This window comes from Onychomys torridus, chromosome 7, assembly GCF_903995425.1.
Source record: "Onychomys torridus chromosome 7, mOncTor1.1, whole genome shotgun sequence".
Taxonomy (NCBI): Eukaryota; Metazoa; Chordata; class Mammalia; order Rodentia; family Cricetidae; genus Onychomys; species Onychomys torridus.
In genome coordinates, this window is record NC_050449.1 from 110,915,509 (window position 1) to 110,935,250 (window position 19,742).

A 19,742-nucleotide genomic window follows, 5' to 3' on the forward strand; every position below is an offset into this window, starting at 1 on the left:
CTTAACCAGCACTGCAGGTTTGTGGGCTGGAGATGCAAAGAAGTGCCAGGAGCCGCTCAGAGGTCATTTGAGTCCTTAGTGTTTGAAAAATTATGTTTTGTTTATATCAAGCAGGTTTAATTTTGTTACTTGGTTTTTGAAGTGTGGTCTTGCCTTGTAACCTGCTTTGCCTTCCAGGAGCTGGGATTATAGACATGTACCACAATGTCTGGCTACCAAATCCTTCCAAATAAGAATTATGTTGAAGTAATGTGATCTTGAGCACATGTCACAGAGAGGTTGCACTAGTTCGTGGTGGTCCAGGGTCCTTTTTCCTTCAGGACTTTCACTAGTTTTTCTCTTGTCTTAAAGTGACACTGACCAACACCTGCTTCCCTTACTGCACTCTTGCGGAGCTAAAGCAGCAGCCTGAGCTCGGCAGCTTGGGAGATGGCTAACATTACGTGCATGAGCAGTAGGTAGGAGGCTGAGCATTGAGACTCCTCTCAGGACTCCAGACACTTGGGACTCTACAGCTGGGGGCAAGTGCTGGGGCTCACAGCCTGCAGCCTTCCTTCATCTACCACGCTGGCTACCGCTGCCTGTTGCTCCTGGGGATTGCAGTGCTTGTGAAATGTAGTTTCTAAGTTTAAACCTTGGAAAAGAGACAGAACCCAAGCCAGATGTCACCTTGTGTTTTCTGAACCTGTTGCTCACTTGAGGTTACAGTGTGAAAGGCAGTGGAGAGCGTTCTCCAGCAGCCTCAGAGGCTCACGGTCTTCATCTGCCCTTGTCTGCATTTGTTGTGATTTTCTGACTAATGACAATGAACAGCCTATAATTCTTCCATCACATTTTACATGGAAACCTTGAAGCTGGTAGTTTTAATCTCCTGTTCATTTATTCATACATGGACGTGGAAGCTGACACCATTCCTGACTCTGGAATTGAACAGTGCTTAGTTCTCAGTTAACCACACTGTGGAGCGGAATGCAGTTAAGGATGGTAAGAGCTTCCCTTGTGTGGCTTCCAGGTATACCAGGCTTTAAACAGGGAGAGGGTTAGGTTTTGATCAGGAAGCTCAGCACTCATTCAGGATGGGCAGCAGCTCAGAGAGAAGGCCCAAGAAAATGATGTGTGAGTTCCTTGAGTCGCAAGTTGTCTGGTCCAGCTGAACATTGTATCTGTGAGGTGCAGTTGTTCCCAACTAGGACCAGACAGTCTTGAAGGCTAGATGGTCTGAAATATTTTCAAAATTTTATGTGTATGTATCACAGAGGAGATGGCCCCGAACATTACCAACAAGAATGAGGCTGGTTTTAGAAACATCTTTGGCTGATTTGCTTCATTTCTATAGATTAACCAAGAACTCAAATTGGAGAGCAGGTTATATTTTAGACTGAGCCAGCCTGCGGAGGACTGGGTGGTGTATCATCCTACCATTCTCTTCACCTTCTTTGACTACAGCATTCTTTAGGAGGGAGTGCCTGAAGAACACTCGTATAGTACATGGAGCTACTCGGCCTGCTTTCTCCTCACGGGTTTTGGTCCTCCACTGTCGTGATACTGAAATCTTGTTGGCCTTCCTTTTTCCTCTGTAAGCTTCATTGAAGAGGCATTCCCTGAGGAAACAGCTAAAGAGCTTGCTTATAAATCAGGTGGCTTATTTGAACTTTTCCTTACTTCTCAGGGCCTGAGGATGTGGTTTGGAGAGTAGACAGCCTGATTTCTTTCCAAGGTATAGCAAGTACCTGTGCTTCTCCATAAAAGTTTTTCTAGCAAGTGGCGGCTTTATTGATTGTCAGCTATAGATTCTGGGTCACTGATGAATTTAGGGGTGGATTTTCCATTTAGTGTTGCCTAGAGTGTGAAGAGACAACTAGTCACAGATCACAGTTATATCTTTATAAGCATGTTTCCACATGCAAGTGTGTGGTTTCAGAGTGAATTGTACTTTGGTAGCTTGTGTGATACTGAAATTAAGGAAATGTTCCATATTACTATGAATTTTAGATTTTTGGTACCTGGAGGTAAAAATCTTTATAAATGGGACACAGGAAGTTGCCTCTCTGTTAACAAAAAGAAAACACTGAAATAGTTACTACTTCTTATTTCTTTTAGCCAGTTCATGACACATATAATTGACCTCTATACTCAAGTTTAGCACACTAGTTTGTGCCCTGTCTAGTATTAAGTGAGAGGTGTTGTCAAATGCCTTTGGAATCCTCCAAGAATGTGACTGTTTTAACTAGCATTTTAGATTTTTTTTAAAGCTTTTAAAATGGCAAAGAAAAACAAGAAAGATATATGAAAGTAAAGTCATGGTTTGTGGGGTTTCCATCCAGAAACACTGTCGATTGATCTGTTAAGTGAAGTAAGTTATTAGGAATGTATAATGCCTTGCCTCGGCTCTACAGGTAATAGTTTTAAAATGTTAGTTTCTTTCCTTTCAGTTAATAATTGAACTTTTTCTAGTAATATGAATAAAGTTCCAGAAGTTTGGTTGATAATAGTATGCTGATTTTTTTCCCACAACTTTCCCCAGAACCCCCTGCTGCCACCATACACACAGGCACACATAGCAATGAGCACTGGTTCCCTTTTCTGGGATGCTCTACCATGCACTGTAGGAATCCCCAGGAGAATGTACCACCTGACTTGATGTAAACACTGATCTCCTTATCCTTCTTACATCATAAGTGACGTCTTCTTTCCTCTCTGTCTCTCTCACGACATCTCATCTTGATACACAGTAGGGAGTTTCAGCCTTTGAGGAGAATTTTCCAGGAGCTTATGGGTGACAGTCTGACTTACGGTATATTTATTCTGATCTGCACAGTTTATGATCTTGTTTTGCAAACCTCCATGTGTAATGTTTTGATTCATCATGTGTTCTACCAAACAAAACATTGTGTTCCTTTAAGATGTAATTCCTATTAGGCCAATGTGTGCTGCATGTCTTGAAAAGTAACTACTAAGCATGTTCATGTCCATGCAGTAGCCCATGTTTATGAGATATATGATGTGATTTAGTTAGAGCTGAACCCTGGGTGGGAGCTTCTAATCTTTGTTATTTAGAGCATATGTTTGGCAATGCATCACTGTAGGTTACTGCAAATATGAGGCCTTTTCAGATGAATTCGTAATGAAGTTTCATCTTAATGAGACGAAGGACCAAGAGCTAGATCCTTGTACAGCTTCATGCTATTGGAAATGCATCAAAGTAATTCAAATGCAGACCTCGTAAGGAGCCCTCTTGAGTTGAAATACTAGTACTTCCTTGACTGATAACCTTCACATCATACTTCTTTGTTCGTGGCTTCCATTGAGAGCACTAAAGAATCCCTCAGCAGAACATGTCAGACGGTGTGAGACTTCATTGCCTTGTGTCTACTAATGACCTCTTTCCTGTCACTTCTAGACCATGGCGAAAGTTATAACCACTGTCTTGAAATTCCCTGATGATCAGGCTCAGAAAATTTTGGAAAAAGAAGATGCCCGGCTGATGGTAAGTTCCAGAAGGAAGGTGTAGAGAGGCAGCTTTCTTGCAGTTTATGTTCTGCCTCATTCGTATAAAAGAAATTTAAATGTTTTGAATGTCTTTTGTACTACAACTTAAAAAGTGGCAGTGAATGGGCATGAAGAAAGTTTAAGCCAGATGTATGTAATAGGGACACTCAAGGGAGAGAGTGGTCTTTCTCGGTAGCATGGACATTTGATGTTAGATGTGCGAGGTGGAGTTCCCAGAGCTTGAGCTGATGATGAGAAGGATGGAGAAGAGTTTGTCCTTTTGCTTCACAGAGCACAGCTTCTAAACATCACGGTGTTCTTTCTTCTATTTTAAAGTATTTTCATGTGCATTGATTCTAAAGAATTTAATCATCTTTTGGACCAATAAGATGGCTCAAGAGATAAAGGTAGATAGTGAGCAATACCAAAAACAAAAAAACTCTCAAGGCAGACCAAAAAAATAGTTAAGCATATCTAAGGGAAAATATTAGATTCTTTGTCCTTGAGTAAAGCAGTATTCATTCTAGAAAGGGATGAAGCGGATGTTAATTTCCCCTTGCTGCTGAGACTGACCTGCCTAGGCGTTAAACAAAGACTCACGTCTCTTCACACTTCACTTATGGAATGAATTCAGTCTGCAGCTAGCTGCTGCTTTAGTTGTTAGAGAATAGGGGAACTCGGGAGCTTTGAAGAACTTAGAATCTTTAATTTTAGGGGTAAGTGGTAACTTCCATCCAATCACATGTGAATGAAAATAGGCTCCCTAGATCATTCAAATGATAAACATGGGTAGGAAATAGAAAGTAATTTATGGGTCTGAAGTGGGGGAGATCCTAATATATAAGTTGAAAATTAATCAAACTGATTTGCCCTCCTTTTTTTTTTTTTTTTTTTTTCTTGGTGAGTCTGAAGAGATTGTTGATATTTATAGAGTGACTCAGGATGATTACCTCTATCTTTAAGGGAATTTTATTAATAAAGTATAATGCAGTTGGTTGAAATTGGAACCAAGAAATTCTTTTGTTATAGAGAAGCCTCTTTTTAGGTTTTCCTAAAAGCACATTTTTCTCACTGTAGTGCTCCAGAAGATGTAAATCTCTGTGTCTGTTCCCCTAATGACTGCACTAAGCAGAGCATTTCCTTTCCTTGTCTCGGAGGGTTTGTCGTCTTCCTCACTCACTCGCTTGTGCTTGGCCCACACTCATCCTCCATGTTGCCTGCTTGCTCTGTGCTTTGTAGAGACTCACAGCTGGAGCCCCATGCGTGCTGGAGCCCTGCCCCACTGAGCCCCATCCTCAGCCTTATGTTTATTCTGGATCAGTCCTTGACCTTGATCATTCTAGTATTGTTGGACTCACTCCCTTCCATTTGAGTCAGAACCTTTTAAATCTCCCAAATTAATAAACCATCTTTATAGCATTTTAGTCATCCAAGCATGCCAGGTGGAGTTGGAAAACAAATTCAAATAAGACACATAATGACAACTAATGCATATGTAAATGTGTGTTTAACTGAGAGAGTAATTTTAACTGTCATTGTTAAACTAAGACTCTATCAGATCACTTTTTTAAATGTTGCAAACAATTCAGAAAAATTACGTAGAAAAATCTTTCATAATCTTCAACATCCAGACTGTTTGCCCCATGCCAAGATCAATCATCTCTGTTAGTAGTGTGGCAAGTGGGGGAACCTGCCAAGAACCCCGGCACTAAGGAGGATGAAGCAGAAGAATCTCTAGTTCAAGGCCATTGTGGGCCACAAAGTGGGAGACTTCCAAAAGTTTGTGAGGGTGAACTGAAATTATGTAAATCAAATTTTAATTTATACTGTAATTATGAAAAAAAAACACTTCATAATTCTCTCTCATTTAGCTGGCAGTTAAATACACCCTTCGCGTGAAGTGCATCTTCAGCATTTAAACTTTTAAATGAAATTGAAAGTAAAAATTTAGGATGGGGGAAGTATTGCATAGTCCTTATGCTTTGCCTGATGACCCTCTGTTTGAAAAAAACCTTAAGTACTGTCTGTAATTCCATCCACTTCGTATACCTATATAACTAGGTACTGGTGGTCTGAAAACTAACCCAATAAGCTTTTCCTCTTGGCTTTGTAGTTTCCTTCACCTCGCAGTGGCATCTTCTGATAACCCTGAGTCTGTGCTTAGTGAGCGTGTGGTGAGTGGAGAGTCACATGTCTGTATCTTTGGGACAGAAATCACGGGTATTGCATGCGATTGACCATTTTGCTGGGATTATTTTCTTTTTAATGAACATGATTATGACATTGGGTTAATATAATTGCTTTCTGTTGATTCTGTTAAATAGACTAATACATGTAGACTAACAGCCACCAAGAATGGCATTTAAAATTACTAGATTATGGTAAAGGAGTGAAAAATTATTTCTAGATGTGAAATGATGAAATACAGTGTGTACTATGTTTCAAATTCAAATGGAGAGATGTATTTCACACATTCAGAACCTTACATTACTACAAAGCCTAATTAGAATGATAGTTTGAAAAAAATGAAAACTAATAAGGTTGATTAAAATAAACAGTTTAATTGCACCTAGGATCACACAGCTTGATGCAAGATAGCACATGTGTTCCGTAGATGTTCCTAGGCAGCCTAGTTTAATCAAATAATGGCTGCTTCTGAAGAACATTTTATTACAATGAAACATAATATCTAAAATGTTTCCCATGATTTACTATTTTCTGCATTTAAAGGTTCTCAGCCTTACACAATATGCATGTCATTAGCTTCATTTAATATTGCCTTAAACATTTCAGGTACACATACACCTCAAACTTTTTTTTTTACAAATTGAATCACAGTGACTAAGACCTGCGTATACTTGATGATGGTTTGTTTCAGCCATGAACAAATGTAGAAGGATGAAGGGTATAAAGGCTGAGACATATCTTTTAAAGAAGGTTTTTAAAACGTGCATTTTATTTAAAAAATATTTATTTTTATTGTTATGTGTCTGTATGTTTGGCTACATGCATGTGTACCACAGAGGCCGGAAGAGGGCATTTGATCCCCTGGAATTGGAGTTACAAGGTGGTTGTGAATGCAGTGTGGGTCCTCTACAAGAGCAGCCAGTACTTTTAAACTGTGGAGAATGTCTCCAGCCCCACTGTTTTTTTAAAGGTTTTGTCTTTTGTTGTTTGTTGTTTGAACTGCCTGCACTGAGTTTCCTTTTGATTTCATAGTTTATCATTTAATTTGCTTGCATGGTTATTCGGAGCTGTCTCGTTCTTGTCTCCATTACAGCGGCTGGCAGTGCAGAACGTGGTTTTATTAGGTGGCTGTAAAAGCATGGGGGACAGCTTGTGGGATCACCTTCAGAGGCAGACAGAAATATGGCAAGGGCAGATACTGTCTTCTACCAGGCAGAGGCACTCCTGCTCAGAAGGGCAGGTCTTGGCCTTCCCACAGTCCTCCAAAAGTCCCTTTGACAGCACTTTACCATAAGTGAGGCTTCGGAAGCAAGTGTTAGTGCTGCTGGGAGCGGGACAGGCAGGGAAGCCAGTGAAGACTGTCCTGCCTGTCTCCTGGCAGTAGGCAGGTCAAGCATTGACCAGTAATGACCTCTGTTTTGTTTTTTGTTTTTGTTTTTTAGACAGGGTTTCTCTGTGTAGCCTAGGCTGGAATGTTCCTTATTTTGCTGAGTGGCCTCTATTCTGATGTCAGAGATTAGATTTAAATAGAGTAGATCTAGCCATACAGTCTTTGAGAGACAGTCTTCAAAGGGAGTCTTCTAAAGCCTGTCAAGTGGAAGTCTCAGTGAGCATGACCTGTGGCTCCTGTTGAGGGCAAAGATGGCTCCAGCATTAACCAGACACTGAGGAAAGCGGGACGAGGAGACAAGATTACAGATGATCTCGTGGACATTTGAAAGTAACTTGTTACTTCAGAAACTAAAATCCATGCTGGGATCTTTTAGTAAAAACAATAAGTTTATGGACTTGACTGGCTGTGGTGTGAGATCTACCTGGTAAGTCACCTAGTAGTGTGTCACTCACAGGGTGCTGCAGATGCTGCTCTCTCACCCTGGAAATGCCTGTCTCAGCATTTCTGCTAAGTGATTGCTTGTCCAGTCAACTTTTAGGTTGAAACATTTCAGACCTAAGCTTTGCAAAAATAATTGAGTGAATACCCAAGTCTGCCATTACTTTCCAGTTTCGAACATTTTGTGGAATTTCTCCCAGTTCTCACTCTTGGTTCCTCCATATATTTATTTCTCCTTTTGTAATGTTGGCAGTTTACTGTAAACATCATGCTTACAAACATTTGACAGTACAGACACAAGTGAGCAGAGGTATTTTTAACATTACACAGTATGATTACCACACTCCTATAAATTTAATGCTAAGATAATACTAATATTATCTGATATTATGCATAATATTCAACTTTTCCATTTTTTGAATGAGCTCTCTCATAAATGATTAATTTGACTCCAGGCCACACAGAGCATCCATTGCATCAAGTAGCTGTGTTTTCTGAGTCTCTTTTAAACTGGAGGTCTTGGTCTTTTTGCTTTCATGGCATTCTGTTGTGCCACTTTGTTGAATTGCATTTCGTTTCCGAGAGGTGTTTGTGCCAAGGTTTCAAAGTAATAATTGAAAAGGAGTAACCTTAGCAGGATTTTCACCTCTCTCCTTTAGGTTCTCGGGCCAGCATGACTGTTGAGGTAGCATTATAAATAGACACTCAGAACACCTTAACACTTCCCTCCACTGAATGTGAATGCCACTTTGTCTCTACGACTTAACCTTACTTGAAAATTTATTTCTCTAATGTTTTAAACAGCATACTCAATCTGAGTACTAGCATGTAGCATTTTAATCTAGGAGACTCTTAGGAAGACTCTGGGTTTGTGTCTCAGCATTTTTTAAGATCTTTAGGTGAAGCTTTTACACGACAAGGCCATGTGTCTTTTCTTTCTGCCATGCATATCATGCTGAGAGAATTGCAGGATGTAGGGAAAGTGGGACCACCTCCTTCCCTGAGGCACAGTTTGAAGAGCTCTGTCTCTGCGGCCCTCCACACAGTGCAGGCGGTGCTCTGGGCAGCTTTCCTGGGGCTCCGTAGCACTGGATTCATTGTCAGGGTCTCAGCTTCAAAGTCTACACCTAAATACTGTTTGCTGGGATGGCTCAATCAGTATAAACTACTCTTAACAGTAGTTTCCAGAAGACTCCATTAGAAATCAATATTTGAAATGTTTTTACTTTTTAATGTCATCCCTAAAGTATTCATTTATTTTACCTTGAAAAAATAGAATAATTCTCACAAAAAGTTGGCTATAAAAGCTTGTTTGTTTTTCTTATTTCACCTCAATTTCCTTTCTGTTTTTCAGTCATGGCTCCGAACTTCATCTTGAAGACATGGGGAGAGTGAGGTTGGGCAACTGCTGCCTGGCAACTGTCCGTGCTTCCTGTTTGTGAAGAAAGGCCTGTCGTTATGGCCGTTTTATCCTGGAGACGGGTCTTACCTGGCCCACAGATGCACTGCTCTTGAAGCAGATGTGTTGTCATGGAGACTGGTCTTACCCTGGTCCACAGATGCACTGCTCTTGAAGCAGATGTGTTGTCATGGAGATGGGTCTTACCTGGCCCACAGATGCACTGCTCTTGAAGCAGATGTGTTGTCATGGAGATGGGTCTTACCTGGCCCACAGATGCACTGCTCTTGAAGCAGATGTGTTGTCATGGAGACGGGTCTTACCCTGGTCCACAGATGCACTGCTCTTGAAGCAGATGTGTTGTCATGGAGATGGGTCTTACCTGGCCCACAGATGCACTGCTCTTGAAGCAGATGTGTTGTCATGGAGATGGGTCTTACCTGGCCCACAGATGCACTGCTCTTGAAGCAGATGTGTTGTCATGGAGATGGGTCTTACCTGGCCCACAGATGCACTGCTCTTGAAGCAGATGTGTTGTCATGGAGATGGGTCTTACCTGGCCCACAGATGCACTGCTCTTGAAGCAGATGTTCTTGATGGAGAATGGTGATAGTTTTGTTCTTTTTCATCGGTTTTCTTGTGGGAAGTTTTCTGTGGTTTAGAAGCATTTCTGACTGGCCTGGCCACTCGGTGTCCCTTTCTTCTGTTCTTTCCTCTCTTTTTAAAGAACTGCCTGTCTTCCTTATTTATTTTAGGGTGATTTCTCTTTCTTCAGAAGACTTGTGCAATATATTTTGAGGTGAAATTTAGTGGATTTTTTTCCGATAAATTAGAGAATTTAACTGACTGTTTCCCATATTGATTTTTGGATATTTGCTAAAGCCTAATTCTTTAAGCTATGATAAGTCCTAAATGGCAGCACCTCATGTTTACCTAGCTTTTATACTTATATTATTTTTCAGAGGAAAAAATACTACTGTAAATTGTAAATAGTGAATACATAATCCTATTGAATGCAGATTTGTGACTGTTGGCCATATTATCTCAGAGGATCAGATAAATAAAGTTTATTTCCTATATAATATTTCTCGTGCTTCTTCTGAGGTTGAAATCACTTTAAGCTAGTTAAACATCTATGTTTCAGCTGAAATGAATGTAGAGATACTATCAGGAGAGCTTGTCAGGGAACATTAGGAAAGGTTTGTGTGTGTGTCTGGCATTAACATGGGCAATGAGAAAGGAGACATGGACACCCCCTCTGGTGTGTTACAGGAGGCTCTGTAGGCTCTGTAGGTCACTGATTCTTCTTAAGTGTAATGAGAGAGAAGGCTCTGGGCACCAAGCTGTGGGAACTGCTAAGAAGGGTCCACACACCCTTCATATTCTGGGGACTTGGTACTCAGACTCTTAGGTCTGTAGAGATTCTGCCTAATGTTGAACCTCAGTTATGCAGCCCGTTTGTAGCTTTGCTGGGGGTTCTTGCACTAGGATGAAGAGCGCAAGCTCTGTGGAGGAGGGAATGGGGCCACCACACCCTACAGCTGCCTGCTCATTGTTCTTTAGAGAGAAGACAGGAATATCCTCCCTTCCCCCCCCCCCCCCCCCCCCGCCACCGCTTATTTAATTGGCACAGTTGTGTCCCATTGAAGGGTTCTGTAATAAGTAATATGACTTATCTTTTTCATGCTTCTTTCCAGGGTCGAAATGATGGCCTCTTCTGTGCCTAGTGCAACTTCTTGTCGTTTCTCTGTGACCTGTTCATGGAGATGCCCAATATAAAAGATCAAGCTTTTATTAAAATATTAAATATTGACCTAGATGGGATTTGGTCAGGACCACCATCTGGAAACTTCCCATCTGTGTGGCCTCGAGATGTGTGTAGGCAGGGCTTATATGAGCAAAACCCATAGGCCACTGTAATTTCCCATGACAACCAGGAGTAACCTCTGGCTTACACACACACACACACACACACACACACACACACACACACACACACACACACACACTTTCACCTCTGCCCAGGTCTTTACACAGACAAACATCTCAGAATCTCTTTCTGAAAATCTCTCTTGCTCTCTCTCCTGTCTAGCTACTCATCCTTCCTCCTCAGCTCCCTCGGCACACCCACTCACACACACACACACACACACACACACTCACACACTCTCTCCTTCTCCTCCTCTCACGGCCAAAATCTGTTACATTTTCAGGGTCTGACCCATAAGTCACACAGTTTTTCTCAGACTAGGAAGGTCACGCTGACCAGCCAGTGAATAATGAATGCTTGGCCATGCACACAGCTCTTTCCCAGACAGAGAATGGCATTGAAATTCAGGATTTAACAATAACAGTAGTTGGCTGAACCTTGAGTGGTTGGGGTATGTGCAGAAAGAGAATTACTGCAGGGGGTTTTGGCTACCAAAGTTGCTTCAGTTCTGACCTTGATTCAGCAATAAACACCTGGAACTTATGTTGTGTATTCTCTGCAGGGGCAGCTAGTCTGTTTTGAATTTGTTCTGAAATCTAAATTTAGCTGTCTTTGTGACTAAGAATACTGTTACTTTCCTGTGTCAGTAAAGAAAAATATTCTAGTGGTATTAGAATTATACAGCTTAAGCAGAAATCATCTTCCTGACCATCCACATCAGTATGTGTGCCCAAAGATGTAAAACACACTACCAATGGACTGTGGAAAGAACCCCACAGTTGTTCTTTTTAGGGAGGTAAGTGGTGGCCCATGAGAAAGTTACAGACAGAAACAACTGGTCAATTACAGTCAGTGACTCCATGGCCTTGCCAGGTGGGGTTCCCCATTGGGTGGGTCAACCTTTTAAAAACTACTTGTCACCTGCTATATACTCCCACATCCTCCCGCACATGTGCTTTTGTATTGTAACTTCATAACTTTTCGTTGTAGTCAGAAGCAACCACAGATAATTTTTTTAAAGGTTTATTTATTTATATTTGCATGTATGTTTGCACGTCAGAAGAGGGCAGCAGATCTCATTATAGATGGTTGTGAGCCACCATGTGGTTGCCAAGACTTGAACTCAGGAATTGTGGAAGAACAGCCAGTACTCTTAACCTCTGAGCCATCTCTCCAGCCTCACAGATAATTCTTAAATGATTGAACATAGTATGTTTCGATAAAACTTTATTTTTTATTAAATATTTAATGTTCATATGTGCATAAATGCATTGGATGTTTCACCTCCCAGCATCATGTGCTCCTCTTTTTAAAATTACTAAATTTAGTACCCACTGAGTCCGTTTAGTGCTGCTTGCATGTGCATGGATATGGGACCATCTTCTGGAACATGGGTAGCCAGCCACATCCCTTTCCCAGCCATCAACTGCCAGTAGCAGCACCCCAGTTTGAGGTGGAACTTCACCCCGCCCCCATCCATGCTGGGATTTTGGCTGGCTTATGAAGTGTTTATCTAATAAAAACTCAAAGTCTGGCATTGGTGATGCATGCCTTTAGTCCCAGCACTCAGGAGGCAGAGACAGGCGAATCTCTGTGAGTTCGAGGCCAGCCTGGGCTACAGAGTGAATTCCAGGACAGCCTCCAAAGCTACACAGAGAAACCCTGTCTCAAAAAACAAAACAAAACAAAAAAAAAAATACCTCAGGAGACATATAAATCCAGTATAACCCTGATAGATCAAGAAAGCAGTGGAGAACCACCAGCTGACCCTCTCCATGCTTCCCAGATCAGAAGGCCCAGCAAATCTTTCTAAGCCCCTCCCTACTCTTTCCCGTGCCTCTCTATTGTATCATATGTGTCCTCCAAAATCTCTATGGCTAATTCTGGTCAGTTAGTTGTTGACTCCACCCCCGATTCAAGGCTAACTTTATTAACAGTCTTGGAGTGTTGCAGTGCCATCAATATCTCCCCACAGGCTTAATCTTGTGCAAGTCTTGTGCTTGTAGCCCAGGCTTTGTGAGCTCAGGGTGCACCTGTGTTGTCATATCTTGCAAAACAGGTATCAGAAGGTGGAGAGCTAGCTCAGCAGAAGACATGGGTTCAGTTCCCAGCTCCTACTTAGTGGCTCTCAACCATCTGTAACTAGTTCCAGGGGATCTGACACCCTCTTCTGACCTCCATGGATACCAGGTATACACATATGATACACATACACACATGCAAGACAAAACATTCATACACAAAAAATAAATGAATCTTAAAAAATTCTTTTTTTTTGTTTTTGTTTTTGTTTTTTGAGACAGGATTTCTCTGTGTAGTTTTGGTGCTTGTCATGGATCTTGCTCTGTAGACCAGGCTGGCCTCAAACTCACAGAGATCCACCTGGCTCTGCCTCCTGAGTGCTGGGATTAAATTCTTGCGCACCACCATTGCCTGGCAAAAAAATTCTTTCAAGCGGGTATTGGTTCTAGGGTATAGTTTCCCAGCTCCCAGGAAAGCAGTCAAGCTGGCTTTAAGCATGGAAAGGAATAACAGTTAATCTGCAGGGTTGCTTGCGTTCTTCAGTGACTCCCAGTAGCATGGTCTCAGCTTGCTTCGTCCAGTGGGAAGCTGAGCATTTGGTTGTGCTCCATGCCAGCACCTTGGTTCCAGGTGAGAACTTTCACCAACTGTTGGGGGATGCCAGACTTTTCTCAGTGGTAGTTACAGGACATAGTGACACCACAGGTGGTGTAAGCTGGGATACTTTGTCTTACAAAAGTGTATAATGGCTGCAGGTCAGCTGCAGACCACAAAGAAGAAGCTGTCACCTCAGGGTTCAGTCCAGACCTACCTAGCTCTCAAGCCCAGCTGTCCCCAAGAGAGTGTGATTGTGGTATGCAAAAACATCTGCCAAGACATTAGCATTAATGTTGAAAGGTGTTAGAAGCCATTTGGTTAGTACTTCGGCACAACTTTTACTTGCAATCACTATAATTTGTGGTTACTTTTTTTTTTTTTTTTTTTTTGGTTTTTCGAGTCAGGTCTCTGTGTAGCTTTGTACCTTTCCTGGGACTCACATGGTAAGCCCAGGCTGGCCTCGAACTCACAGAGATCCACCTGGCTCTGCCTCCCGAGTGCTGGGATTAAAGGCATGCGCCACCACCGCCTGGCATGGTTACTTTTTTTTTTTTTTTATGTAGTTGCATGTGAATCTTAGAGAGTGAACTTGTTACTGGTTACTGTTAGAAATTGAATTCAGGATTTCAAAATTACAGGATGAGAACATTGGTTTTTATTTTATGAGGTATATATGTTAGTCTTTTAAAGACAGTTTTTTAATGTTACTTTATGTGTGTTCATGCAGTATGATAATGAGTCAGGGTGCATGCCATGGCTCATGTACAGAGATCACAGCACAACTTTGGAGTCATTTCCCTCCATCCACTTTCATGTGGTCCTGGAGATGGACTCCGGTCGACAGGCTTACACAGCCAGTAGCCTGTGCTGCCAAAGTGGATACACTTCAGATCTCTTTGTGCCACATTTGTCTAGCACAGGCCCCTAGCGTTCCAAAACTGATACTTAAGTGGACATTCTGAATCAGTGCCTTTTTAGTTAATGGACTAGACATCATTAATGTAATTCTTGACTGTGTATATTGTATATACTTATTGAATATGATTTTTCTTGTATTAGTTATAACCTTTTTTAAAATTTTAGACAATACAGGGGAAATGTGGTGGTATTGTGTTTCCCACAATATTGTGCACCCTAATAAATTTATCTGGGGTCAGAGAACAGACAGCCACTAGGACAGAGCCAGAAATGGTGACTAGAAAATGGGTCAGAGCAAGCCATAGCAGAAGTCGGGTGGTGGTGGTGCGCACCTTTAATTCCAGCACCTGGGAGGCAGAGCTAGGCAAATTTCTGTGTGTTCAAGGATACAGCCAGCATGGAGACACATGCCTTTAATCCCAGAAATCCAGCCTTTAATCCCAGGGAGTGACAGCAGAAAGTAGAAAGATATATAAGGCGTGAAGACCAGAAACTAGAAGCATTTGCCTGGTTCAGCATTTGGCTGGTTAAGCTTTAAGGCTTTGGAGCAGCACAGTTCAGCTGAGATCCTTTCTGGATGAGGACTCAGGCTTCCAGTCTGAGGAAATAAGACCAGCTGAGGAACTGGCGAGGTAAGGTAGCTGTGGCTTGTTCTGCTTCTCTGATCTTCCAGCGTTCACCCCAATACCTGGCCTCAGGTTTGATTTTATTAATAAGAACCTTTAAGATTCCTGCTACAGTTCTCTGCTGCTTCTTTCCCAAGCAGAGGCAGCTGCCCTCCCAGTTTTCCCTCCCAGTGAATCTCTTGCGTGAGGTTCGTTGTGCGGTGTGACTTTGTAGTGTTCCTTGGCTCCCGACTGCCGGGAGACCTTTCCATCCCAGCTGTAATACTTATATGGATGAAAAACGTAGCAAAGAACATGAGCAAGGGGCTGCAGAGATGGTTCAGCAGTTAAGAGCACCGACTGTTCTTCCAGAGGACCCGGGTTCAATTCCCATCACCTACATGGCAGCTCACAACTGTCTGTAAACTCATTCAAAGGGATCCAACATCCTCACATAGACATACATGCAGGCAATACATCAATATACATAAAATCAAAATAAATTATTTTAAAAATGAGTAAGAAAAACCATAGAAACTATAGAAACATGGAGCTGATAGCAAACCACTCTTGAAAATTCAGTGGCTCACTGAAGAAGTTCATAGAATTGAATGGATATGAAAACAGACATTAGAGAAACCTTTGGGATACAACAAAAGCAGTTATAAGATGGAAGAGTATAGCTGTATGTGCATACACTGTATAATCAGAGTCTGGTGTGATGCCATGTGCCTAAAATCCCAAAGCAGAAGCAGAAGCACTGAGTTCAAGTCCAGCCTGGCCAGCCTGGACCTTCAAGACCTGGGTTGGCAGGAAGAAATCCCACAGTCCCCAACCCCCATGCAGTTCTGGTCAGGCAGGTGCTAGCCACCTACATGCCAGCCTGGGTCCTCAAGGCCTGGTAGGAAGACATCCATGAACCCACCTGTGCCTTGTGGCTCTGGGCAGGTGGGTGCCATTATGATGAGCGAATATGTGGTTGAGAAATATGGAATGCCTAGAGTCCAGGGAAGATGCTACATCCAGCATGGGATATCTGAGGAAAAAAAAAAATCTACGTACTGTTAACTTTATTCCTCTAGGACAAAATTCTATCAATACAGCTATAGCTCTGTCAGGCATTCAGGGCAGAAATAAATCTAGATACATCAAGCTCTTTGTCATCTACTTTATTTCTCTTGGATGAAATCCTGTCTACATAGCTTCAGTTCTGTCCCGACACTCAGTTCCTCTTTGTCCTCATTACCGCCCTCTCATGTCTGCTAACGACTAAGCTCTTCTGCTTCCAGCCTCATCTTCGTCCTGTTTCTTCACCCTCCATCTCCAGTTGCTCCCTACTCCTGGCTCTGATGAACTCTACAAGAGTTCTGCTTTACCATCTACAAAACCTCAGTGTTCTTTCCTTCTCTCTGCTCATGCCATTCTCTCTGCCTCTACAGAAAATGCCTGTCTCTTCTCCCCCTGGCCAAGTGGTCCTCTGCCTCCTCAGGAATGTTGCTCCACCCTACTTTCCACCTTGATAAGTAAAAAACCTCTTTTCTTCTCAGTCACTTGCTCTGCAGAGCCACTAGGCCTCAAGGCAAGGGGATGGTCTGAGCTTCATTTGCACAAGAAACAAAGCTATGCATCTACCACCTTATGTGACCTTATCCAAGTACTGGCCAGAGCAGGAAGTTCACACACACACACATTCTATAGGAATTGTGAGTACAAGAAATTTATACAAGGCACAGCTGAATATTAATCTGTGTAACACCAAATAGTCCATGCTAGATGGCTTCCCACTTGACTGACCCTTGGCCTGGTCAAGGTATAGCTTTAATACACAGCTGGACTCCTTATAACATATTGTTATGGCTTGCCACAGAAATGGGAGAGGAAAGAGAAGCGGAGTGGTTCATGTGCTGTGGAAAGAAGTGAAATAGAAGAAGTGACGGCAGTGAAGAGTGGGCTGATGTGGGAGGCCTGCTTGCCACCAGGCCATGGTGATGTCCCGGCCCAGGCTGCTGCCAAGGGCCATGTGTTAGTTATTTATTTTGGCGCACTTACCCACGCGAGGAACACGTCCCGAACACGACAAATCCACAGAAGAGCTGTTTATTAATATAGGATAGGGAGAGACGTGACAGGCCTGTGTGAAGCACACACGTGAGTGAGGAGAGAAGAGAAGAAGAGAGAGAGAGAGAGACCTGTGCAAAATGGCGCCGGCTTTTTAAAGAGTGAGCCACGCATGCGTACAGGACCGCAAGTGGCTACTCCACGCGTGCGCGTAGATTACATGGCCTCGCATGCGTGTGCATGCGCTTTATGCAACCATGTAAAGCCGGGGAGTCCTAGTCGCCCGAGATGTTCTGACCTGGAAATGGCTATTTTGAACCGGAAATAATTAGGTGGTCCGCCGGGCAAGCCCAACTGTGTGGACATGTTGTAATTTTCTATCACCATGTCTGGGTCCGTAGTCTTGCCACTGCCAGGGTCTATATGGACATTCATGGCAAAAGGCCTCATGGAAGCCCAGGGTCTGGGCTACAGCCTGTGGCCTTGCTGGTGTCCGAGGGCTATGCTGCCACTGGAGCCACAATGGTCTGGTCTATGCTGCCACCTGGGGCTTTGGTGTTGTCTAGGCCCTGGCTGGGTCTGTGGCCCTACAGCAGCCAGGGTCTGAGTCGACATCTGTGGCTCCTGTAGCAACCAAAGGCTGTGTGGTTGCCTGGGGTCTGATCAGAGACCTGGGACCATGTTGACGCCCATAGGCCATGCTGCATTTGGGGCTACAGAGATGTGCTATGGTGACATCCGGGCCAGGGCTGCTGCTGGGAGCCATGTCTGGGTCCATAGCCCTACTGCAGCCAGGATCTGTGTTGATGTCTGAGGCTCCTGTTACCGTTGAAGGCCATGTGGATGCTGGAGATCTGGGGCCATGTTGGTGTCAGGGCCGCGCTGCTGCTGCTGGGGCTGTGTTGATATGAGTGGCCTGCACTGCGACCTATGGCAGTGGTGACATCCAGACCTGGCTGCTGCCAAGGACTATGTCTGGGTCTGTGGACCTACCGGGGCTGAGGTATATGTTGAAGTCCAAGGCCTGTGTTGCCACCAAAGGTCACATGGAAGCCAGGGGTTGAGGTGGCAACCTGTGGCTTTGATGGTGTCTGGAGACCATGCCGCTGCCAGAGCCATCCTGATCTGAGTGGCCAGTGCTTCCAACCGGAGCCAGGATGCCATCTGGGCCCCGAGCTGCTGCTGAGGGCCATGTCTGGGTCCATGGTCCAGTTACAACCTGGGTCTATATTGGTATCTGTGGCCTGTGTCACCTCAGGGGACCATAGGAATCATTCGTGATGAAAAATCAGAGGGCCACGCTGAGCCAGTCCCACCCTTTGCTGGCCCTGGGAAAGCTGGCCCTGCCTCTCACAGGCCACTGCAGCAGGAGAGCTGGCCCCACCCCTCACCACTGGAGAGGAAGAACTGACCCTGATAGCATGGGGGGTGGCCCCAGTGGCCTGGTCTGACCAGCTCAGCTACCACCCAGGCCCACAGCCTGGCCTTGGGTTGGCCCATTCTAACATCTGTCCCATCGAGGGCCTGTTGGAGCTTGTGAAGGGACTGGACCTGTGGAAGGATACCACAGGATACCTGTAGAAGGATCCATGACACAGGATGGCTGCAGGACATCCCAGAGGAGTTTTGGTGAGGATCCAGTGATGATGGTGCACCAGAAGCCAGAGGCCTTGAATCAGACCAGTGATTGGGACAAAGGATCTACTGTGTGGCACACCGAGGCTCCCAGAGCCTCCAGGATGAATGAAGAGGTGTTGGAGAGGCGGGAAGGATGGAGAAGTGAAGAGGGTTTTTTGTTTTATTTTGTTCTCATTTTTGTTTGTTGCTTGCCTTGTTTTGTATTATTTTTTAATTCTCTTTTGAGGGGCACTGCAGGAGTGAGGGGAAAATATGGGAGACTGGGAGGCGAGTGGAATTAGGGTGCATGATGTGAAATTCCCAAAGAATTAGCCAGATGATGGTGGCGCACTCCTTTAATCCCACCACTCAGGAGGCAAAGGCCGGCACCTCTGTGAGTTCAAGTTCCAGGAAAAAAACAAAAACACCAGAAAAATTCCTAAAGAATCACCGGGACGGTGGTGGCACACGCCTTTAATCCCAGCACTTGGGAGGCAGGGGCAGGTGGATCTCTGTGAGTTCAAGGCCAGCCTGGTCTACAAAGGGAGTTCCAGGAAAGGCGCAAAGCTACACAGAGAAACCCTGTCTCGAAAAACCAAAACCAAAAAAAAAAAAAAAAAAAAGAATCAATACAGGAATTATGTTAATGACAAAAAAGACCAGCCTGGGACACTGTGGGAGCCCATTTTCAGATTCCTCGTGGCTTTACCCAGCAGGTCCTCATAGAGAGGATTAGGACCATGAGCCTGAGTGCAGGTGTCTGAGATGATCTGCACTTGGGTGCGCTGGGGGAGGAGGTCTTTTGCTCCACCCCTTGGTGTCTCAATAAATACCCTGGGGCAGAGACAGAGCCCGTTGGGAAAGGTTCCAGGCCCTCTCGAGGCTATCCTTTATTTTCTATCTGTTTATCTCCGCACTATAAATCCTTCTATCTAATATTTCCTGCTGCTCACACTCAGGAAAACTCTGGGGAGCTGTGGGGTTGGTGGGTAAATGCCCCACAGGACACAGAGTTTCTGGCCATTTGAGGCTACATAGCAAGACCAGGAATTCAAAACAACAGCAGAAAACAATTGAGAGAGAGCACAA

General features: G+C 43.7%; 1 protein-coding gene across 10 annotated transcripts in view; it reads left to right on the forward strand.

Moving 5' to 3' along the window:
* Positions 1-9,988, forward strand: part of Golga4 (golgin A4) — a 94,259-nt gene extending 84,271 nt beyond the window's left edge. For 7 of the 10 annotated variants that reach the window (XM_036194016.1, XM_036194017.1, XM_036194020.1 and 4 more), the window contains 3 exons: positions 3,401-3,487; positions 5,603-5,663; positions 8,862-9,988. In XM_036194016.1, the coding sequence (XP_036049909.1) occupies positions 3,401-3,487; positions 5,603-5,632 (117 nt within the window). In that variant the 3' untranslated portion in view covers positions 5,633-5,663; positions 8,862-9,988. Of the gene's footprint in view, positions 1-2,732; positions 2,795-3,400; positions 3,488-5,602; positions 5,664-8,861 lie in introns of those variants that run through there. The other 3 variants (XM_036194018.1, XM_036194024.1, XR_004945482.1) reach the window with 2 other exon arrangements.
* The last annotated feature ends 9,754 nt before the right edge of the window (positions 9,989-19,742 follow it).